General features: G+C 24.2%; 2 protein-coding genes across 5 annotated transcripts in view; one reads left to right on the top strand and one right to left on the bottom strand.

Annotated features, from left to right (window-relative positions):
* Nucleotides 1-186: 186 nt before the first annotated feature.
* Nucleotides 187-23,056, bottom strand: LOC122498731 (ATP-binding cassette sub-family G member 1-like). Of its 4 annotated transcripts, none has more exons than XM_043606615.1 (12): nucleotides 22,996-23,056; nucleotides 17,061-17,432; nucleotides 11,998-12,115; nucleotides 10,075-10,264; nucleotides 7,229-7,374; nucleotides 3,211-3,449; nucleotides 2,836-3,038; nucleotides 2,534-2,702; nucleotides 2,195-2,295; nucleotides 1,378-1,533; nucleotides 966-1,206; nucleotides 187-479 (listed from the first exon to the last, which is right to left on the bottom strand). In XM_043606615.1, the coding sequence occupies exons 2-12, from the start codon at nucleotides 17,215-17,217 to the stop codon at nucleotides 310-312; spliced, it is 1,890 nt and encodes a 629-aa protein (XP_043462550.1). In that variant the 5' UTR covers nucleotides 17,218-17,432; nucleotides 22,996-23,056; the 3' UTR covers nucleotides 187-309. The 4 variants fall into 4 exon arrangements, with proteins under 4 accessions (XP_043462550.1, XP_043462553.1, XP_043462552.1 ...); XM_043606618.1 differs by having other exon boundaries at nucleotides 17,061-17,246; nucleotides 22,996-23,011; XM_043606617.1 differs by lacking the exon at nucleotides 22,996-23,056 and adding an exon at nucleotides 22,807-22,965 and having other exon boundaries at nucleotides 17,061-17,246.
* LOC122498730 (101 kDa malaria antigen-like) overlaps nucleotides 5,727-23,056 on the top strand; it is a 101,046-nt gene continuing 83,716 nt past the window's right edge. The window contains exon 1 of the mRNA XM_043606611.1: nucleotides 5,727-6,349. The gene's annotated coding sequence lies outside the window, so the exon portion shown is untranslated. The remainder of the gene's footprint in view (nucleotides 6,350-23,056) is intronic.

The raw sequence follows: 23,056 nt of genomic DNA, 5'->3' as shown, positions 1-23,056 counted from the left end.
CTTTAGAGCAGGAAAAACTTTTTCTCAAACTAGAATAATTTCTCTTGGTGTTATTTATACTTATTGAAATATTTAATTTTATATTTTTTTTATTTTAATAATATTTAATATTATTATTTATTACTTTTTGTTATTCTTTTTTCGCTCTTTTCAAGTTTTCTATTTTCTAAAATTACTTAAAATTATTTTTAATAATTTAAATAAGTATAGTTTTTAACGTAATTTAAATTATTAATTTTCTTTTTTGTAAAAAAAAAGAAAACTTTCTTTTTGTGTGTAAAAAATTTATGATTCCTATCCATCATTTAATCATTGAATACTAAAATAATTTTTGACAAGTCTGCCAATCAAGTGAAGTGCCCGGAATGTTTTGTTCGGCTGCAAACGTTGTCGGAGCAAATAATACGTGAGGGCTTTAAATAAAATTAGAGTCACAATCAGAGCTACAAAGTCCACCCAAAAAATTACGTTCTCCATACCTAGAAGTAGAAAAATAAATTAGAAAAATTAATTACAAAAATTATTAATTCAATTTTGTTACACTGAAAATTAAATTTATTTCATTCAAATAACGAATTTTTAATTAAATAAACCAATTACAATTAATTTTATGTACTCTATTATTAAATAAATATTTACTTGAATCAAATTAATTTTATTTATGTCAAATAATTATTGGATTTGAAACGATACTTTCAGTACTTGCATAAAAAATGATTTAATTGACTTAAATAAAAATTATTTGATTCAAGTAAATATTTAATTGATAATAGTCTAGTATTCGGTTATTTGAATCAAATAAATTTTGTTTTCAGTTTAATTATTTAAATAATTATTAATTAATTAATATCAACTTTTTAATTAAATAATATTAATTTATTACTTCTTGTAATATCTTCACATAGAATATTTGTTAATTGTTTAAAAATTACGTAAAATTGAATAATCTTTAATTTTCTTCTTACCCAAAATACGTAATAATTCTCGAGGCACTCGATAGTGACAGTAAATCTCGTCATTTGGACAGGGCAATTTTTGTCTATTATAACCGTAAGTGGCGGTTATGAGTCCCTCAAGACCATAGCGAATGTAACTCAAATACATGACAAATGTTCGATAAATTGGCAATGGCTCGGTACTTCCCATTCCTTGCACGGAAAGTAACATTAAAGGCACTGTCAAAGCTGGTCCCAAAAATATTCCATTCTGTGAAGAAAAAAAATAAAAAATTCATTTTTAAAAATAATTTTTTACTAAAAACAATTTTTGAGGATCGCCAGGCAACATTTTATTTTTTACTACTTTTTTTTTTGTATATATAAATAAATATTTGATAAATATATTTACTTTTTCAATAAATTAATATTATTAACTCACCACGATGTTTAATGTACTGGCTATTGCAAATCCCATTGTTTCTGAGATTAATGCAGAAACTAAACACGTGCTGAAGAACATTACACATCTATAAGTTTCGAGAGGCTGTCCCGTTATTAAATAGACCATTGATAAGTAAATAAAACCAAGGATTATCTGTTTGACAGAAAAAATAAAAGATGTATTTTTAAAATATTTTTTCACTATAATTTCATAAGGCTTCGTCTATAAATTACATCACACTTTTTAGGGGGGAGGGGGTCTATGAAAATGTGACTAATTGTGACAAAGGGGGGGGGGGGGTGGGAACCTTTTATTTTGTTTTGTCACACTTTATACTCTATTTATTATAATGAGAAGATTGTAATAAATAAAAATGTCAAATATATTTCTTGTTTTTAAAATATTAAAAAATGTACTAATTATATAAGTAACTTTATTTATGTAAAATTAGATATTGACAGTGATTCATTTTGGAAAAATTTATTAAAGGGGGTTTTACGATTTGTGACGTAATTTAGAGGGAGGGGGTTCCTTCAGATGTTACGTAGGCTAAAAACGTGTGACGTAATTTATGGACGAAGCCTAATTATCTTTTTTTTAATTTAGTAAATTAAAAATTGGTTTAAATTTATTAAATTAACGATTATGTTAAATTTCCATAAAGTAAATATAGTCAATTAAAAATTGTTTAAATTTAGTGAATTTACAATTGTTTCAAACTTAATAAATTAGCAATTGTTTTAAATTTGGTAAATTAAAAATTATTTTAATTTTTTAAATTAAAATAAAAGAAAGTTTTTTTAAATCAACCAACCTGAGCTGGGATACTGGAAAGTGTATGAGCACAAAAGTATGGACTGAGATCGTACCATCTGTTAAAATGTTCCCTTTTTATGAGATGAACTTCCGAAGGAACTGAAAGAGAAAAAATATTTTTTATAAAGGTACGTTTCTTTAAATGAAATAAAATCACAAATAATAATTTATCTAAATTTAAATATTTATATTTAATATAAGAAATAAATATTATTGAATGAATAATTAGATATTGTTAAGTAATAATAATAATAATAATAATAATAATAATAAAAATTGTTGTTTGAAGAATAAATGTTTGTTTTTGATAATAATAATCATGCAGCAAATTTCTTACAGTGCAATAATACCGGAAGCATGGGAATGTAGAGGAAAACAATTAGACACGTGAAACAAAAGCCAAAATTGAAGAGTGTTTTCGAACCGTCGTTGCCTATTCCCAAAAATAGACTACCGATGATAACACCAAGGAATATGTGCAAACATAACTTCAGGTACAAATAATTCTGCACAAGAGGAACAAAATTTTCACACAATCACTTAATAAAAATTTTTGTTTAATATTTATGAATATAAAAAAATAAACAAATAGTTTATAAAATTTCTTGAGTTTATAATTATAAGAAAACAAAAACTTACTCGATTTCTATAGAGCTGGAGCATCATTCTACTCAAGAGTATTCGAAATTGATCGCACCATGAAATTTTTGTTATTTCTTGTTCAAGTTCCGATTGAAAATATTCAATTCTAACAATTGGTGTGATCGGCGATATTGTATCAACATAACCGATCATTCTTTCAACTAAATCACTGCCATATTCTCCGGACGAAACTTCTATCACTAAAAATATAAGCAGAGTATATTACAATAATTATAATAATTTTAATAAATATATATAAATATAGTTATGCAATTAACTTTTTTAAAAAAAGGAAAATACAAAATATGTAAATATATTATTTAAATAATTTATTAAATAATTTTTCTTTTTTCTTTGCGAAAATAAACCCACCAAAATCAGCAGGATTATAATGTCTTGGACATTCAATGCCAATATTCTGTAAAAATGGAACAACATTTCCAGCGTGTCCTCTGTAAACGCATTGTCCTTTTGCAACAATATAAACATGTTGGAATTTTGCAAAAATACTCGCACTCGGTGTGTGAATTGAACAAATTACGGTTCTTCCACCTTTTGCCACCCTTTGCAATAAATCTATACATTGAACTGAAGACAATTCATCCAGACCTCTGAAATTAAAAAAAAAATAAAATTCAATTATTTTTAAACTTTTCTAAAAAATGTTTACTTTTAAATAACAATAGTAATAATAAAAATAATAGAAAAATTAATAATGAAGATAATTTTAATAAAAACAGTAGTAAAAAAATAACAATTAAACTAATAATAATAATAATAAAACTCAAACAATAACAATAAAGTGACAGTGTGAGGTTAGGTTTCTAGATTTTACAATAATAATTAATAACAATAACTATATAAAACGAATAAAACTAAAACAATAAAAATAAAGTTGAGTAACACATAAGTAACGGACTGAGAAAGTGTGGTTAGGTTTCTAGATTTCCACATTTGTGCATTAAAAACAGTTTGATCTTTGATTGAAAAAAACTACAATTTTTTACACAGTAAATTTCGATATAACAATTAAAAAACACCTGCAGTAATGACAATTAAAAACGCAAATTATTTAAAAATCGCATATAATTAAGAAAATATTACCTGCAGTAATTATCTAATCTAAATATATTCAATTTTGACTTTTATTAGTAATTACGGTAATTACATTTTATTTTGACATTTTTTTTTATTATTCTTTGTTTATTTTGTTTAATTTTTGTGAAAAAACGATATAGAAAGCATATCGATAATATCGATGAAGCTTCCGACAATCGCCACTAGTGGCGCCAATTCTGATTTCCTATTGGTTCCTGGTTATTGCACCAGCCAATGAGGTGTAGACATAACTGGACAACGCGGGAGGGGCACGCCGGAGCGTTAGTATGTTTCGGAACTCGGAAGGGTAAAGATCGTTGGAAGAAAGAAACTCACGGCAGAAAATACTTGTGAAAAATAGTTTTCGTTTATCTATGGTAATAATTTTACTTTGTATTTTGCGGTTTTCGTATAAAGTAAATGATTGCGAAGGATAAAGTAACCCCTCAGGATCGGTTTATTGTTTGTTTAGTACAACGTTTACAGTAGTGATTATTACATTTTTACGTGTCGTTTATAATATTATTTTTTTTTCGTGTGTTTATTCGACAATTTCGATATTTTTGAATTAATAAGCAACGTGCAAAGATACTACTATAAATTCCGGAGCTTTTATTCGAAAAAACCGTTTTTATGCGAAAAACGGTTTAAAAAACAAAAAATATCGATAAATTGTTCGATTAAGCTTTCGACAATCGCCACCAGTGGCACAAGCTCTGGTTTCCTATTGGCTGCCGCGTCAGCCAATGGGGTGCAGTCTGAACCAGGCAAGGCTGGAGGGGCTCACTGGAGCGTCACTGCGTCAGAGATGCCATTAGGCGGAGGAATTTCATCCCCACTCTTGCGCCATTTTACATTGACTTAAATGTAAAATGGTGCAAGAGTGGGGATGAAATTCCTCCGCCCAATGGCATCTCTGCAGTCACTGCGTCAGTATGTTTCCGAATTCGGAAGGGTAAAGATCGTTGGAAGAAAGAAATTCACGGCAGAAAATACTTGTAAAAAATAGTGTTCGTTTGTCTATGGTAATAATTTTACATTCTTTTACGCAAAGTAAATGATTGCTGAGTATAAAATCAACGCTCTCGATTTACTGTTAGGAGGTGGTTCTTTGTTTCCTTTTAATACCGCGTTTACAATGATTATTAGATTTTTTCGTGTCGTTTGTAATATTTTTACTCGTCTGTCCTTATTATTCGACATTTTCGATATTTTGTAATTAATTGGCATCGTGCAAAGATACTACTATAAGTACCAGAGTTTTTATTCGAAAAAACCGTTTTTATGCGAAAAACGGTTTAAAAAACCAAAAATATCGATAAGTTGTTCGATTAAGCTTTTGACAATCACCACCAGTGGCGCTCGCTCTATTTTCCTATAAGGTAGTTCAAGTTGGGTGGGGGAAATCCAATATGGCTGCCATCAGCTGATTTACCGGAGGACAAACAATGCATTGAATTCAATGGGACAAATCAGTTTTTTAACCATAACTTTTTAAATATTCATTTTTGAACCATAGTGTAATGGAAAATTATTCTTTATTTATCGAAATCTATTTTTTAAAACAATAAAATTTAATTTTTTGGTTTTATTGTTTTAAAAAATAGATTATGATGAATAAAGAATAATTTTCCATTACACTATGGTTCAAAAATGAATATTTAAAAAGTTATGGTTAAAAAACTGATTTGTCCCATTGAATTCAATGCATTGTTTGTCCTCCGGTAAATCAGCTGATTTCAGCCATATTGGATTTCCCCCACCCAACTTGAACTACCTAATTGGCTGTCGCGCCAGCCAATGAGATGTAGTCTAAACCGAACAACGCTGGAGGGGCACGTCGGAGCGTCATTATGTTTCTGAACTCCGAAGGGTATCTATCGTTGAAAAAAGAAGCTCACGGAAGAAAATACTTGTCAAAAGTAGTGTTCGTTTGTCTATAATAATACTTTCACTTTATTTTTCGGTTTTTTTTTAAAGTAAATGATTGCGAAGTATAAAATCAACCCTTCCGGATTCAGTATTCGTTGTTTTAATGTGCGTTCTTTTTATTACCGCGTTCCCAGTGATTATTAAATTTTTTTCGTGTTGATTTTAATATTATTGTTTTACCCGGTGTTTATCGATATTTTCGAGGTAATGAGCATCGTGCAAAGATGCTACAGAAAGTTCCGAAGTGTTTATTTAAAAAAGTGTTGTTTTTAGTGCCGCGTTCAGTAAATAAATTCTCGTTTCGTTCATAGAAATATTCTTCCTTCTCGGTGCTGCGTTGCTCGGGAAATCAGTGGTAATAACAATTTTCATAGTGCAAATGGAAGTGCTTTTTTGGAGATATTTGTTCCTATTGGATAAAATTTCACTTGTGCGTATAAAGGAAGGATTCACAGGAAATATAAACTGGATATTTTAAAAGGTAACAAATACATGCCAAAAGAAATTGTGGGTTCGTTCAGAGGAGGTTATGTTGACATAACTCCGTAAAGTCGATCTGCAATTAGTGAGTCTTTTTTATTAATTTAATATTTTTCCTTATTCGATCGCTTTGTAATTCTTAATTTATTATAAATGTTACGTTTTTTGAAAATTCTGTGCAAGTAATTTTGAGGTTATGTTTGCGTACTTTAATATTTCAAAGACCTGTGGCAGAGTTTTATACAAATTTCTGCATACATATATTCCCCAAAATTAAACAAAAACGAAACTTTTTTGTTATTAATAATGATAAATTATAATTTCCATAATCCTTTCTTAAATACCTACGATTTTAAAAATATCCCTTTTGATTGGCTTTTAATTTTGATGAGTTTTGTTGGTGATAAATTCTCATAAATTTATTGCTTCCACGTTATTGACGTCACTGAACTGAGGAAAGTCCAACGTGAATTTTTAATTTCCAAATAAAAATTCTGATAAAAAGTTTGTTTTACTTTGATCAGTGTCCTGACGTCAAGATCGTGAAACCTTAATTAAAAATAAAGACAAAAAATTTGTCCACGTATCTTTTTTTTATTTTTTTAGTTATTTAAATGTCTACACTTATTTTATATTGCTTAGAAAAGTTTTTTTACTTTAATTTTACATTATCTTACAATGAAAATTCTTTTAAAACTTCTTTCCTATTATTTTGAAGTTTAATTTTCCTTTTTGTTCTTTAATTTTTTTTTCGATAGGGAGACAAAAGTACCAATGTAAAATTTCCAAAATTATTAATTTTCCAAAAGTTCTTTTTGTCAATAAACATTTTTTCGATTTACATTTTTATTTTAATTAATCTTGAAATAAATTCACTTACGTTGTTGGCTCGTCGAGAAAAATTACTGGAGGGTTATTCACTAACTCGAGAGCAATCGAAAGTCTTCTCCTTTCACCACCGGATAATCTTTCTGTTATTGTATTTATGGCTTTCTTCAGTCTAAGTACATCAATAATCTCATTAATCTGAAATGAAAGAAAATTATATTTCTCTTGAATTATTGTAGAATAATATTTTTTATGATAATAATAATAATAATATTTTCTTTTGTAGAGAATATAAAATTTTATTTCCATTATAAACTACATATAAATGTTTCTTCGCCTTGAAAGTTCGTTATTGTATCCATTTTTTTGCAGAATAGTTTTGTTAATTGATAATAACTTTTTCAAAAAAATATTTATTATTAAGGTGCTCAATTTTTTTTTGCGCATTAGATTTTTTCTCGCATTGTCATGGTTATTATATTAAGTATCTCATAAATTAGTTTTTCTTATTTCTCATTCACTTTCACCATCGTTGTATTAATTTAAATGGCTCTAATTACATCTTCATTAGAATGAATTTCTACTTTCTTTACGGTCTCAAAAGAGCAAATATTTGGTATCGCGTATTTATATTCTTAAAAAAAGGTAACAAAATAATTTTTCAAAATTATACTTTTGATTAATTTTTTTACGATAATAAAATTTTTAAAATATACGTATAATTAACAAATTTTAGAATAATTGAAATTTTGTAAAATTTATAATTAAAAATAATTTACTTTTTTTTTAAGTACTACCTATTTGATATTAGCATTTTTGAAAATCAATTTTTAAAGAATTTCAATTACAAATTTTTAAAATAATTTAATTCTCAAAAATTTTAATGAAAAATCTTGAAGTGTAAATTTTAAAATGAAAATTAATGAAAACTTGCTTATAAAAATTATGTTAAAATATTTTAGAAAAAATAAATTCTTAGAATTTTATATATTTGCCTTTCGTAAACTATGAAATTACCACAAATTTTAATACAAAACCTTCAATTTTTTCTATTTCTGACAATGATTTTTTTTAAAAACTATAATTTTTTAACAATTCTCTTGATACAGTTCAATAGTAATTTAAAATATTTCTGTTTCGAATTTGCATAATTTATATTAATTTTTTTTTCATTTCCTTGAAATGTTTCTCAGAGAAATCGAAAACTTTCGTTTTGAAACGTGAGTAAGAAGTCCAGTAGAAATTTAAACTATGAAATCTTTTACCTTTTTTTCCGTAATTTAAATTAAATAAAGTCACGAGTTTGACACTATCTCGATTTGAATCAATTTTGCAGTATTTTTAGATTTTATTTATACTTTAAAAAATACAGTTCTATTAAGGTTCCTGAAGTTAGCGTCGAAAAACGAAACATTTTTTCAAGTTTTTAAAAAATACACTGGATTTTTTTTTATTTACGAGGCGAATAAAAGAATAATTGAAAATTGAAATTATATTTTCATCTCTAAAAGCCCTAAAAAATAGTTTTCGAAATTGAGCGTCGACGCTAATTTTAGGGATGTTTTTATTAATTGTCAAATTGTTTAATTTAACAAGGAAATAGTAAAACTTTTTGTTTACACTTTGGACGAAAATTATATTCTTTGTTTTAATATTCGTGCGGCATTTTAAAATTTGCTATAAAAATTTCATGTAAATTAGTGAAGACAAATCTCATTGAATCTGAAAATAACTTTACGAGAGTCTTTGAATGCAAAAAGGTATCTATATACACTGATCATGAAACTTTTCTTCGTACAAAAATCACCAACAGAATATGTAAATAATTCTGCATCCTATTTACCTCATCACTGTAACTTCTACGAATACAATTTTGTCGTTTCTTCACTTTTTTTTTTAATCTCATGGCTGATTTTATGGATTTTACTTGCAAATTTGTTTGTTTTCTTTAGAAAAAAGAAATAGATTATCTAAAAATACTTCTAAACCGCACTTTCTCATAGAAATTTCCGCCTTTAAACATTATTACTTCTCGTCAAATATTTTACATTATTATAATGATATTTTTTAAGTTAACAAAATTATTTCAGAAAATTACGAATTACTTTTTGGATAATGATAATAAAGTTCTGAACGTTCAAATGAAGGAATTTTTTTGTTACTTTGTTTGAAATTTGAATTTTGGTAGAAAATATTAATTTACAAATTTACTATATTAGCAAAAATTTTTTAGTTGTTTCAATTAATACTTTCGCTATTTCAGAGAAACTTTTCGCTGTTCCAGGTAAAACGGTTTTTTCGTGTATAAAGTAAAACAAATTTAGATAAAATATTTTTTATACGAATTCCAAAAAATTATAAATAAAAGTAAAAAATACGTGCGCGGTAAATTTTACTTTGAAAATTTAGAATCCAAAGTTCAGATTAATTTGAGTAAATTTATTCAAATTTTGTTTGAAAATCGAATGCAGACTGATTAAGTTTTTTAAATTCTTTTTTCTAATTCTATAGGAAGTGACAATTCCTCTGATTTATTCAAAGAAATTTCATTTTTTAATTTTAAGTATCAGACTCGCATACATATTTTTGAATGTGAAGAGATTTTTTGAATACGAAGAGTTTATAAGGTCAATTTGTGAATTTTAAAAATAATTTATCTTTAAAGTGTTACAAAATACATAAATTTATTGGATGAGGAACCTTTTTTTTGAAAAAAAAAAAGAAATGTATAAAAGACACATTGACAATTAAAACACTAAATTTGGTTAAAATAATCAAATTAAATTCGGATGGAATGAAATTTTAAGTTGAAATCAAATCCTTGAAACTAATTACTTGTTAATTGATTTTTTTGCTCTTTTCTTGTCTTTTTCTCTCTTAATACATGTGTTTACTTACTGCCGATAATTTTTCACTTGGTGTCAACCTGTTTCCGAGTTTAAGGTCTGCAGCAAAACGCATAGCTTCAAGGACAGTAAGTCTAGGCTGAAGTAAATCTTCCTGCATTATATAACATGACGATCTTTTGAACTGCCGAAGTTCTCTCGGTTGTCCATTTATGGAAATTAATCCATTTGATCCTTCACACCTAAAAATTATAGAAAAAAAAATTAATTGTGTTTTAATGTCTTCAGTAAAATTTTATTATGATCTTCAATATTAGGGTTTTGTTTAGAAATTTTCTGGAACAAAATTTATGCGTTGCCTTTTTGCTCTAATAATTAATATTATTTAGAATATGAAATTTAATTTATTTTAAATAATTTGATTCTTGAAAAGGAATCATAAAATGATTTAATATTTTTAGTTTTACTTAAAATTCGATTTTTCAAATTTGAAATTTGATCTAAAGAGCTTTCAAAAACTTGTATGGATTTCTGTTATAAAAATGCACATTATTTATAAACATTGTTTTATCATTTCAAAATGATTAGAGCGCGATAAAAAAAAAAGTTGGAAGACAATAATAATTAGAGGTAATGCATTATCTCTTAATGACATTATTTGTCGTCAAGTGTTTTTAATTAATTACACAAATGTCCATTTATAAATAATAGTGTCGTGTCTTTAATTTATTAAAGGAGAAGAAATATAAATAAAAGGAAAAAATAATTTTTGTTGACTTTATTTTGAGATGAGAAAAGTTTAAATATTTAAGTAACGGCTATTTTTAGTTCTTTTTTTCAAAAGATACCGACTTTAGAGTACAAGCTTATACATATAGACGTGTGCAGGAAAAAAAAGTGAACTCTCGGTCAGTGATCCTTTCCACACTACTATAGCTGACTTTTTTGTTTGTTTAATTAGTTTTTCTATTTTATATGTCGGAAGCGAATTAACATAATTTTCTCATTTCATTATACGTGGAATATTATTTTTTTATTAAAAAAAGAAATATAATAAGGTGTAATTTTTGTTATGAGAAAAAAGGATTTTTAGTTTGTTGTGTAATAAGGAAAAATGATGAAGTTTTTTATACAAGTTTACCTATTTCTTTGAGTTCAGCGTACTTTAAAAGGATTTTTTTTAAAATAGTCAACTATGAAGATAAAAAAAAAAAAAATGACATTGAAAATTTAATTGCAAATTGAATCAAAGGTGATTAATTAATTTATGTATTAATACGCGAGTTAGATTGAAATTCTCCTGCTATATATCATCAACAATTGGAATTTATGTTTCATTAGAGAGCAATAAAGTGCATCCAGTGCAATTAACAATTTTGCCGATATCTTAATGTCCTCTTTACATTGTTAATAAGGCAATTTAAGTTTTTCGTCCTTCAATAATCAGCCAATTTTTTCTAATTTATAATTGTAAACTCTGGCGATAAGAATATTTTTGCCATTTAATGTAGAGTGATTAATTTTTAATTAATTAGGTGCTAATTGTATATTATTGCAATAAAAAATAATCATTCGATTTAAATTATTTACATTTGACAAAAAATGATTCATATTATTTATGAATACATATGAATATTATTTATTTTTAGTCGGGAATTTATTTTCATGAAAATTCAATTTTTTATACAAATTTTTGATAAAATTCTGAGCAAGAATTCAATTATTTTCATAAATAATAAAATGCTTTTTAGAAATTTAATTATTTTCAAAAATATTTAATAAAATACTACACAGACATTCAATTATTTAAATTAGAATTTGCATAAAATTAGTCGAAAGGAATGAATAAAATTATTAAAAATTTTTTATAAAATTTTTTGCAAGAATGAAATTATTTTTATAAATATTTAAATTCTTTCATGAATATGAAAATAGAATTTTTGTCAGTAAAAGGTAATGAACAAAAATTTCTCACTTGTAACCGGCTAAAATATTTAGAAGAGTCGATTTTCCTGCTCCAGATGGACCCAAAATTGCAGTTAGTTCTCCAGATTTAAATTGTCCACTGACACCTCTTAATATCATTTTTGAACCTAAACAGAAAAAATTTCAAATTTACTAAATTTATTATAGCTTAAAATTTGTTGACCTCCCTAAAGTTAATTTAGGAAAATTAATTCTACATTTATACGAAATATGTAAGAAAAGTCAGTGTAAAATAGAACAAAAGAAATTGATCACTTTTTTAGTTACAATTATTATATAAAAAATTGAACTATAAAAAAAATTGTATTTAAATAATTGGATTCTCGAAGAACTTTCTGAAAATTATGAAAAATAATTGGTTTAGAGATGAAGTTTAGTATAAAAAATTGTATAGAAAATATAATTGAATAAACACATAAATCACTTGAGTGAAATAAAGTTTATAATTAAACTACGTGATGTGCAAGAATGGTAAAATTTGTAAAAATGTTTTTATGAGAAATGACAGAAATATATTCATTTCTGTTCTACATTTTTTTCTATAATCTTAATGAAATAGATGCTCGGGCACAACCTCCTGACAATTTATTAACTACATGTATCTCTCCTCACCCTCAGATACATATAATTATAAACTGAATGCACCTGTTTTTAATATATATCTGAATCATTCATTCCCATTAATATTATTATAATCGTACTCTTCGATCTCGACAAAAAAATTATTTCGTATTTGCACATTCTTCAGAGGTATGATAAAAATAAAATTATATTTTTAGTCGCAATGATTATTAAGTAAAGTAATTGTAGATTATTTTCGTATTATTTTTATCGTAATTTATAATAATTTACTCTTAATTGAGAGAAATTAAGACCTTTTGATTTTAATATTAAATTATTGAATTTATTACCTACCTACATAATTTCTATAAATTAAATGAAATTGAAAATATTGAATAAATATTGTATTTCTTATAAAAATTTTAATTTATTCTTTTATTGATATTTTTAATTTGGAATAGAATTAAAATTGTCTTTAGAACTCGTAAAAATTTTTGTCACCATCTTGGGGTTAAGTTAATTTTTTTGTAAACTATAAAATGAAAACTTAGAAAATTTTCCAAGTTGAGAGATGAGCTGTCAGGAAAAGTAAATTAAAAAATCTCACAATCATTTAATTGTTAACTTCCGTTCATTGTTCTGACCGGAAAAGAGAGAAACGAGGAGTTCTCTACAAATAAATATGCAAATAAAATAGCATTTTTCAATCAACTTTCAAAATTTCGCAAGTTACTTTATTATTGTTTATGATAGGGGACTGGTCGGGTTATTTAAATTTTCTCTCGACTTTTAAGAAATTATGCCCGACAGCAGGTCAGCTTTTTTTTATTATTAATTTATAATGAATGTAGGAGACAATTTTTTAATGGATTAAAAATTCGAAACTATAACATTAATATACAGTAAATATTTTCTTTTTAATCAATTTATCTTATTTGTATGTTTGACTCAGAGACTATTAAACTTTTGATTTGGTTCGAATAAAAATTTCATTTATTAAACCTGAAAACATTATTTTCAATAAATTTAAAGAAACTCGTCGAAAGAATTTAATTATTCATAAAAACTCTAATAAAAATTTTAGAAGCCATTTGTAGATTTATTTATGTTCGAAATCAAATCGGGCCGAATTTTGTTGAACAAAAATAGTATAGACACCATTTATATTATATACAAACTACGTAGAATTTATAAAATACGGAAATTTACCAGGAAGAAAAAATTAATCATCAATTAATAAATATATGTTTATATGGAAACATGTGTAGAATTTTTAAAAGCAATGTAAATAATAAATATTTTCCTCGTATTTTATTCTTTGTATGTTGGCAGTATATATATATATATATACATACATTTAAAAATGTATCTTCATCTAATCTTCAAATAAATTCTTTGTCTTTAAGTATAATAATAATGAAAAAAACAACAATGTAACTTTGTCAGAAATTGAATAAATCACATACTCATCCAATATATGTTGCACAATTAATAGTTGTTATAAAGAGGGAAAAAAAATTCAATTTTATAAAATTATTCATTTAAATTTTCTCTGTCATTTCATTATCACGCAGTACTTTATATCAAAGGGTAAAGATTCAAAGAACGCACAAAGAAATCTCTCATTATATAGAAGAATTAATGCGTTGACCTCAAATTTTCTCTCACGGATTAATTGCAATGCGGAAGATAAACTTTATATGTAATATTTGTTATCTTCTTGTACCTTTATTATTATGGTTATTAGTATATTACTTTATAATTATAATTATAATTATAATATTATATTATATAACTATAATAATTTGAATCTTCTTTCATTCACTCACTTTTTCTGTCCCTCACACTCTGAAATTTTCTTTTGTTTTTTGTTAAACAACTGTGATTAAGAAAATAGAAAATTTATTTATTTTGCATTATTTTTCTTTATAAATCACAATTTTTTTAACAAAATTATTATTTTGTTTTAGAAAAAGAAGAAAAATATTTGCACAATTTCTATTTTTAATATTATTTTTGGAACAGGATTTTCCACAGGAATTAAGACATTTAAAAATTTCAAATTCAAAGCTTTTTTAAATTAAACAACTTATATAAAATTGTTACTGTAACTTCATCAAAATTATTTTCATCATTTTAATTCAAATATTATTTTCTTGAATTTTAAATTATTTTTTATGAAAATAATCGCATTGAATTCCTTAAAAAAATTTTATTATATTTATGAAAATAATTAAATGTTTGCATACAATTTTATTCAAAATTTTTTAAAATAATTGCATTCTTTTTGGGAAATTTGATTAAAATAGTAGATATTGAAAATCATTGAAATTAGGACAAGAATTTTTTAGACATTTATGAAAATAATTGAACTTTAGAGAAGAATTTTGTTATTTATGATGGCAGGGGAGATTTTGGTTAAATTTATTACTATACTGTCTGGGAAAATGAAAATCATGTTGTGCTTGTTAGTTATTGCTATTATTTTTTTGCCTTCTTCTGTCAAGCGTGATAAATAATAAATAGGAGAGTATGAAAAGAGTTTTTTCATGTTGTTCACTTCCTACAATATATAGAAAATACATGCCTTTCATATATGTACCTCTTTGACAATTTAAATAAATAACGCGAAATAATTAAGGAAACTAGAAATTTTTTCTACACGTATATACGGTTTAAAAAGGTGACTTTCAAATTCATGGTTATGCAGCTTTATACGGAGAATGCTATTATTTTTTTACAACTGTATAAAGTAACATCACTGTAACTAGACGTATCATGCACCTCGTTATATCGGATGAGCTTTTACGGGGAAATCATGAAATTCAAAAGAGAATTCCTTTTAATCTATATGGGTTAAAATTCAAAATTGTAAAGAGTTTCTAAAGAGTTTTTTTTACTTGTGATTATTAACCAGGAAGCAAACAAAATTTAAATGCGAATTTGGAAAAATAACTTTGGAATGTAATTAATGAAACATAGATAGAATATTTATTAACCCTGAAATTTGGACAATATTTTTCTGGAAAGAGATGACGAAAGTGTTTGCCACAAGTCTGATAGCTTTTTATCATTTTTCCTTTGATAAATATAAATAGTGACGTGAGCATATTACTTTTATGATTAATGTTAAAATACAGGTTTTTGAGATTGACGAAAAATTGATTTAATCAAATTAGAATCTTAAACAATAGGTTTGTTTACAATTTTTTTTTTACAAAAAATTAGTCAAATTTAACTAATTTTTTGGTTAAACTGTGACTTCTTGAGTCATAAAATTTTTTGAAAAAAATCAATTATTTAAATAGGTAGATTTTTATAAAATTCTTCGCAAGAATTCAATTATTTTTATAAATTATAAAACCTATTGCAGAATTTCAATTATTTTTAAATTATATACCTATACAATTTTAAATGAATTCCGCGAAAAATGCAATTATTTAAAATGATTTTCATACAATTTGTTTATTAGAATTTAATCATCATTTTCAATTTCATTTTTAATTATATTTCTTGAAAGAATTTAATTATTTTCAAAAATTTTAATGAAATTCTTCGGAACGACCCCTTAGATAGTAAATAATTTTTAATTTTGTTATAGTAAATTAAGTTTTTTTAGTAAATGAACTAAAATATAGCTAATCATGTTGATGTTTGTTAAGAAATTAAAAAACAAAGCACATTAAAAGTTGAAAAATCTATATTGTAGAAAAGAGAAAAAAGAATTGATTAAAATATTAATTAGATCTATTATGTATAAGATAATTAAAATGAACTTGATATCATTGTCAAGGAAACTTCGACCCAGAAACTTGATTGAAATCTTTTGCTAATGCAATTTCTGAATATATATATACGTTTTCTTGTAAAATTTAGAAATTGTGTATTATTTTTTTATGAAATGGCAAAAAACTAATATTATCGAAATAAATAATTTTTTGGTGTGACTCTCTAGATTTGAATTAGTAAAAATCTTTACTAACTTGAATTAGTGACTAAGTAGTAAAAAAAAGTCTTTGCTTTTGAATTAGTAAATTTTGCTAATAAATTAGTAGAACTATATCTATTTATTAGTATTATTTATATTAGTAGATTTTTACTAATAAATAGTAGAAATTATTAGGTGTATTCATTAGTAGAATTTACTAATTCAAAAGGTAAAATTCAAATTAATTAAATAACATTTTTAATACCTAATTGAAATTTAGAGAGCAGATTTAAATTTAAATTTACCAATTTGCTAGTAAATAATAATTGGATAAATTTATTATTTAATTTTTTGATTACAGATTTATTTTATGAGTGCGATATATAAATACCCAGACGGGAAAAAAAATTTCACCGCGAATATGTAACTAAAAATTTCGCCAATATAAATTTTTAGCTGTTCCATAATTGAAAACTTTCTTCCGTATTTTATTGCAGTTATAAATTATAGTGATACGGAATTGTATAATAAAAAATAGAAAAATAAGAGCAAAATTAACATACCTTTTCTGCCAGTCGGCACTGAATAAGTGAGATCCGTGAATTCAATGTCAACAGGTGCCATTTTCGTGAGATGCTGTAGAGTTGGTTGTTTGCTTAAAATATTATGATCTAAGGCACATTTTTCGCCTGACGAAATTTTTCTAATCGATTTATCCATTTTGTTTTCTCGTTGAATTTTCTTGTTTTCTTAAATTGAATAATTCTTCGTTTTTTTTCTCTCACTCTCACACTCTCTCTCTCTCTCTCTCTCTCTCTCTCTCTCTCTCTCTCTTGGGGCGAATTCAATTATTCTAGATAAGTAATTTTAAAATCATTATAGTCATACTTGATGACGATTGATTCCTTCAGGTGTAATTATCCCCATAAATCACTCTATATAGACGATGGAAAAGAATAAACACTTTTTTTATTATTAGAACGAAAAAGAATATTGTAAATTATTTTTTAACTATATAATTTCATGTGTCGTGGAAAATAGTATAATTGCATACATTTCCCATCTTGTACATCGTTAAAAATATTTCTGATTTTAGTGGAATTTTTATTTTATTTCTGCAGGAGGAAAATTTTTCTTGAATTTTTTCAACTAATTAGTTTCAAGTATTTTTTTACTAAATAATTTCTATTAGTTTTTTTTTACTATTTTACTTTCTGATTCGAAAATGAAAAATCTTTAAATGTAAATTCTGAAAAGAAAATGAATGAAAATTTTCTTCTAAAAATTGTATTAAAATATTTTTAAAAAAGTAATTCGTCCAATTTTTTCATTCTGATTATTGTTTATATTCTGATTATGAAATGAAATTTTATGAAATTTTAGAGTAAAATATTTAGCGGTAAAAAAATTATTTTTTATTGTTATAAAAATTTCTTGTTTTTAAAATTTACTCTTGAAAAAAGTAATTTAGAATACGAAAGAAAAGTTTAAAAAATTTTTTAAAATTACATATTACAAGTTCGATATCGTTTTTAATGCAAAATATATTAGTAAAATAAAAAATATTCTTTATTGGTTTATATTTCTATTAGCATTTACTTAAATGCTTCCTTTTTTTTTAAAAAAAAAGTGACTAATGACATGAATTTACCAATGAATCACTATTCCCTATCATTAATCTATCAAAATTATGTAATTTCATTATTATAAGGAACAAAAGCATCAAGCTCATAAATAACATTTTGCACTTAATGAAATTAATTATTATTCATGAAAAGACAAATTCAAGTCCTAATTGACTTGTTATTTTTCAATTTTTCAATTTGAATATCAAATATAGTAGTTTAAAGATTAAATTTTTAAATTTTAATAATTAATGCCGTATCATTATGATTAATTATAATTAATTCAAAGTATAAATATATTAAATTTTTTTCACACTGGTTTTAATTTCATTTCATTCGCAAAAATGTTTAAAAAATTTAAACAATTAGTTTTTTATAATAACAATTTTTAATAATTTTAGTTGAATTATTTTTTAAATTGAATAAATAAATATCTAATATAAATTATTTATTTTTTACACATTTTTAAATAACACTGAAAAAAAAATTATTTCAAATAACCGATTAATTAACTCAAGTAAATATTATTTGGTTCAAGTAGTAATATAATAATTAAATACCATAGGAATTATTTAAATGAAATATTTTGAATTTTTCCGGAATTATTCACAAACAAATTTTTCATAGTTTAAATTTTGAAAAATTAAATTTGGTACGTGAGATAAATAAAATAATGTTAAAATGTATTAATCAAATTAATAACAAACGAAAAATAAAGAGTAACGTGATTAAATGAATGTATATCTATATATAAAAGTTCCCCTTGAGAAAATGATAATTATATGATAACCCACTTTAAAAATGGTCAATTCAAAGCACGAAGTTTAAAGGAAATGAAGAAACTAAATTCAAATAATTTTATTTATAATTTAAAGATTTATTATACTTTTAAATTTTTGGAATCAAAGGAAGGACGTGAACAAGACTGTATATAGGGATAAAGCAAAAATAACAAATTGGAAAAATCAAATAAATATATGATATGACACACTAAAAGCTACTTTTTTCCATTAAAAATAATTTCCCAAAAGAATTGAATATAATTTTAAAAAAATGTTTATACAATTTTTCCCAAATATTCAATTATTTTCATAAATAAAAAAATTTTCACAGCAATTCAATTATTTAAAACAGAATTTTCCTAATATTTTTCGAAAAAAATCAATTATTTAAATAGATTTTTATAAAATTCTTCACAAAAATTCAATTATTTTTATAAATAATAAAATTCTTCTCAGGAATTCAATTATTTTTTAAAAATTTTAATAAAATTCTTCTCAAGAATTCAATTATTTAATTATTATCAAAAATTCCAATGCAATTCTTCGTAAAAATTTAATTATTTTAAAAAATAATTAATAAAAGAAATATTCAATTATTCAGATAAATTATTTATTATTTAAATAATTGAATTCTCGTAGAACTTTCTAATAAGAATTGATTTAGAATTGAATAAAATAAAATGATTAAAGTTTTAAATAATTTTATTTATAAATTTCAAGAAAAATGAATTGAAAAATGAATTGAAAAATGATTGAATTTTGAAAGAATTGCTTTTGTAATTTTTAGAAATAGTTCAATTTCAAAAATGCGTTACATTGAAATCATTTGAAATATTTGAATTCCTGTAGACAAAATAAATTGGTATTTAAATATTTATTTAAAAAAAATTATTCTATTTTTGAATGTAATTAAGAAATTATAAAAAAATTAATTATTATTACACGAAAAAATGAATAAAGTAGCTTTTCCTTTTTCTTCATTGTCTTTAATTCTTGTGCATGCAATTTTATTTTTACTATTTCCGGAAGAAATTTTACTGTTTCCGCACTCACAAAAAATGGTATACTAAACTTTTTATTTGTTTCAAATAAATTTCATTTGTGCCGAGTAAAATTTTTATTTGTGTCGAAATCGAAATTGAAAACAAAACTTTTCTTTAACTCAAATAAATTATGAATTATTATTAATATTAATTTTGTTTCTTTCAATACTATTTTTATTATTTACAAATTCATAACATTTCAATGTTAAAATGATTATTTTCGTTTCTTTTTTTTAATTCATTGAATAATTTTTTTCTCTTTAACATAAAAGACAGAAGGGTGACAAAATGATTATTCGTGGTGATATAATTCCAATAAGAATATTGAATAAGTTTACGACACATTGCTCAATACTATTCTTTTGTTATTCTTCGTGTGTGTCGCCTCGGATCTTATCATTTTGTTCCCTTCGTAAAATATTGATTCATTCAATAATTTTTTTATTCTAAAAATTAAATCATTTTTTTATAAAAAACAATTCTTTTTTAGTTATTTTTTTCTCATAAATATCAAATATTGACATCTGTCAATTTTTCTTCATTTTCAAAACCTGATCTTTTGTAAGTTCAAATTGAAAAAATACACTCTTGTAATAAATTTTCATTTTAAATTGTATTGACATTGAGCAAAAAAAACTGCATCTCATCAAAAGTTTGTTATAAATATACTTTGTGTTTATCATCCGTAAGAAAAAAGAATTACAAACATTTGCCTATTTGGGAAAAAATTAAAATGTTTATTAGTTAGTAATTGAGTTGTTCTTTGAATTTATTCAGTGTATAGCAATTTTTAAAAAGTTTTGTCACAAATATGCAAAAATGTAAAAACATATTCATTATGTAATAGAAAAAAAAGCTCAAACGTAATAACTGAGAGACAATCATTATTATCATTGCATAATCTCAGTGTCTTGTAAAGAGGATGAAAATGATGAAAAAGAAGAAAAGAAATTAAAATTATATCATCGTGACTGTTATTGTTTCAGCAAAAAGTGGGTGAAAGAACTTAAATTCATCACGATCGCAATTATCTTTTAATTATTATTCAAATTTAACTCTTTTTAAACATTTATTGATCAATTCTTGTATTGAGGAAGAATCTGTAAGAATTATTTGCTATCTTTTAGAATTTTTTATTTAAATTCGTTTTTTTTTTATTTAAAATTATTATTTTAATTGATGCGTTTGTCTATTTTGACATTTGTATAATTATAGTATTATGAACAATTCTTTTTTTTCTAAAAATTACTCAATATTCTTTCTAAAATTAACAATTCTTTCTAGAATTTTTTGCGTCAATTGTATGTTAAAGGTTTTACTGTATTCTCTAAATTTGAATTAGTAAAATGTTTAATTTGACTGAATTTTTGCTTTTAAATTAGTAAATTTTACTAATAAACAGCAATTTCTCCTAGTTTATTAGTAACATTTACTAATACACTCGAACCTGGATAAGTGGTCCCTTGATAAGTGGGAATCCTCTTTAAGTGGAACTTTCTTTGCAGTCCCTGCACAAGTAATTTGACCTTAAATGACCTGGATAAGTGGAATACCTCTATAAGTGGAACAAGAATTTTGGTCCCTTGAGGTTCCACTTATCCAGGTTCGACTGTAATTCAAAAAAAAATTTCTATAACATTATTTCTAACAAATAGTTATTTCTGGTAATTTATTAGTAAAATTTAGTGTAATTCGAAAGAAAAAATCAGTCATTGATTCAAATTACTCAGTAAACATTTTTACTAATTAAAATTTAGAGAGTAATTTGAATTAGTGACTAAATTTTAGTTTTCGTATTAGTAAATTTAACTAATAAATAGTAATTTCTAATTTTGATTTTTAATTATTAAACATTTTTAATAATTTAAATTTAGAGAGTAACAAAAAATTCCGTTTATTTGAACTTTCGAAATTTTTGTCAATGTTCCAAAATTTCTATAAACGTCGAAATGAACAAAAATTATTTATTTCTTTTTCAAATTAATATTTTATTACAAAAAGTTTGCGCCACTTGGCAAAACTTTTAATTATAGTGTAGCTTCCAATTAAATTAGTTTCTAAATAAATTAATTCTATAGTTTAATTTCAGTTTCTAATTTTTTTTTTTTTATTGCAAACAGTGATTTATGGAAATATTTTTTTTTTTAAATTCATTTGAACGTTCAAAACTTGTGGACTTTTTTTGTGAATTGAAACTCAAATTTTCTGTGAGTGTAGAAAATTGTATACAATTTTTTACGGATGTAACTCATGGAAACTCATAACACTCTTTAAATCCTGTCATCAAAATGATTTTTAATTTATCGGAGTAAATTAAATTAAAGTTAAATTTTTTTACGAGTATGAAAATCTGTTCAATTTTATGCATGTATAACTCATAGAAACGCATAACGTTTTTATTGTTAACTTAAAAGTATTAAATTGCAACGAATTGATACCAAAAATGTGGATCAAAGCAAAAATTGATCTAATCTTTTGGTATTAATTTGATCCACGTTGGTATCGATTTGATACTTTCAAGAAAACTGTGTTAAATTTGAGTGACTTTCAAAATAACATACAATTTGATTCAAAATAATTTTTAATTGAAAATAATTTTTAATTGGTTGAAAATAATTTTGAAATTAAAGTAATGAGTATTTTTACTCACTTTTCAAGTCGATTTTTGAGTCTCATTAACTTAAATTTTAATTACACTGTAAATTTTTGCTAACACGATCCGAATGGCAAGAAATAATTTGTTTTAATCTAGAACAACTATAAAGCAAATTTTCACTCTTCTCTATTTTGAAATATATTTGATAATGGTATAATCAAGAATGATAAATGAAATAATTGAGATAAATTGTTGAGAATTACTTTAAAAATTGAAAGTCATAACGTGTATACAACACGTAAACTCATAATGTGCACGAGTTCATTAACACCACACATGACAATCATCAATATACTATATGTCGGAAGCCGAAAGCATAGTTCACTCGTTCAAAAACCGGAAATGTATGCAAATATATATTGTCAAGAATAAAAATTTTTGTTTCTATATACCATAAAAAGAAACATTTTTTGTTTTTCATTGATGATTTTAAAATTGGATAGTAGAAGGCAA

The sequence above is a fragment of the Leptopilina heterotoma genome, unplaced genomic scaffold (genome assembly GCF_015476425.1).
Source record: "Leptopilina heterotoma isolate Lh14 unplaced genomic scaffold, ASM1547642v1 Lhet_158, whole genome shotgun sequence".
Taxonomy (NCBI): Eukaryota; Metazoa; Arthropoda; class Insecta; order Hymenoptera; family Figitidae; genus Leptopilina; species Leptopilina heterotoma.
The sequence above is the reverse complement of the archived record's forward strand: the minus strand, read 5'-3'. Positions and strand labels throughout refer to the sequence as shown.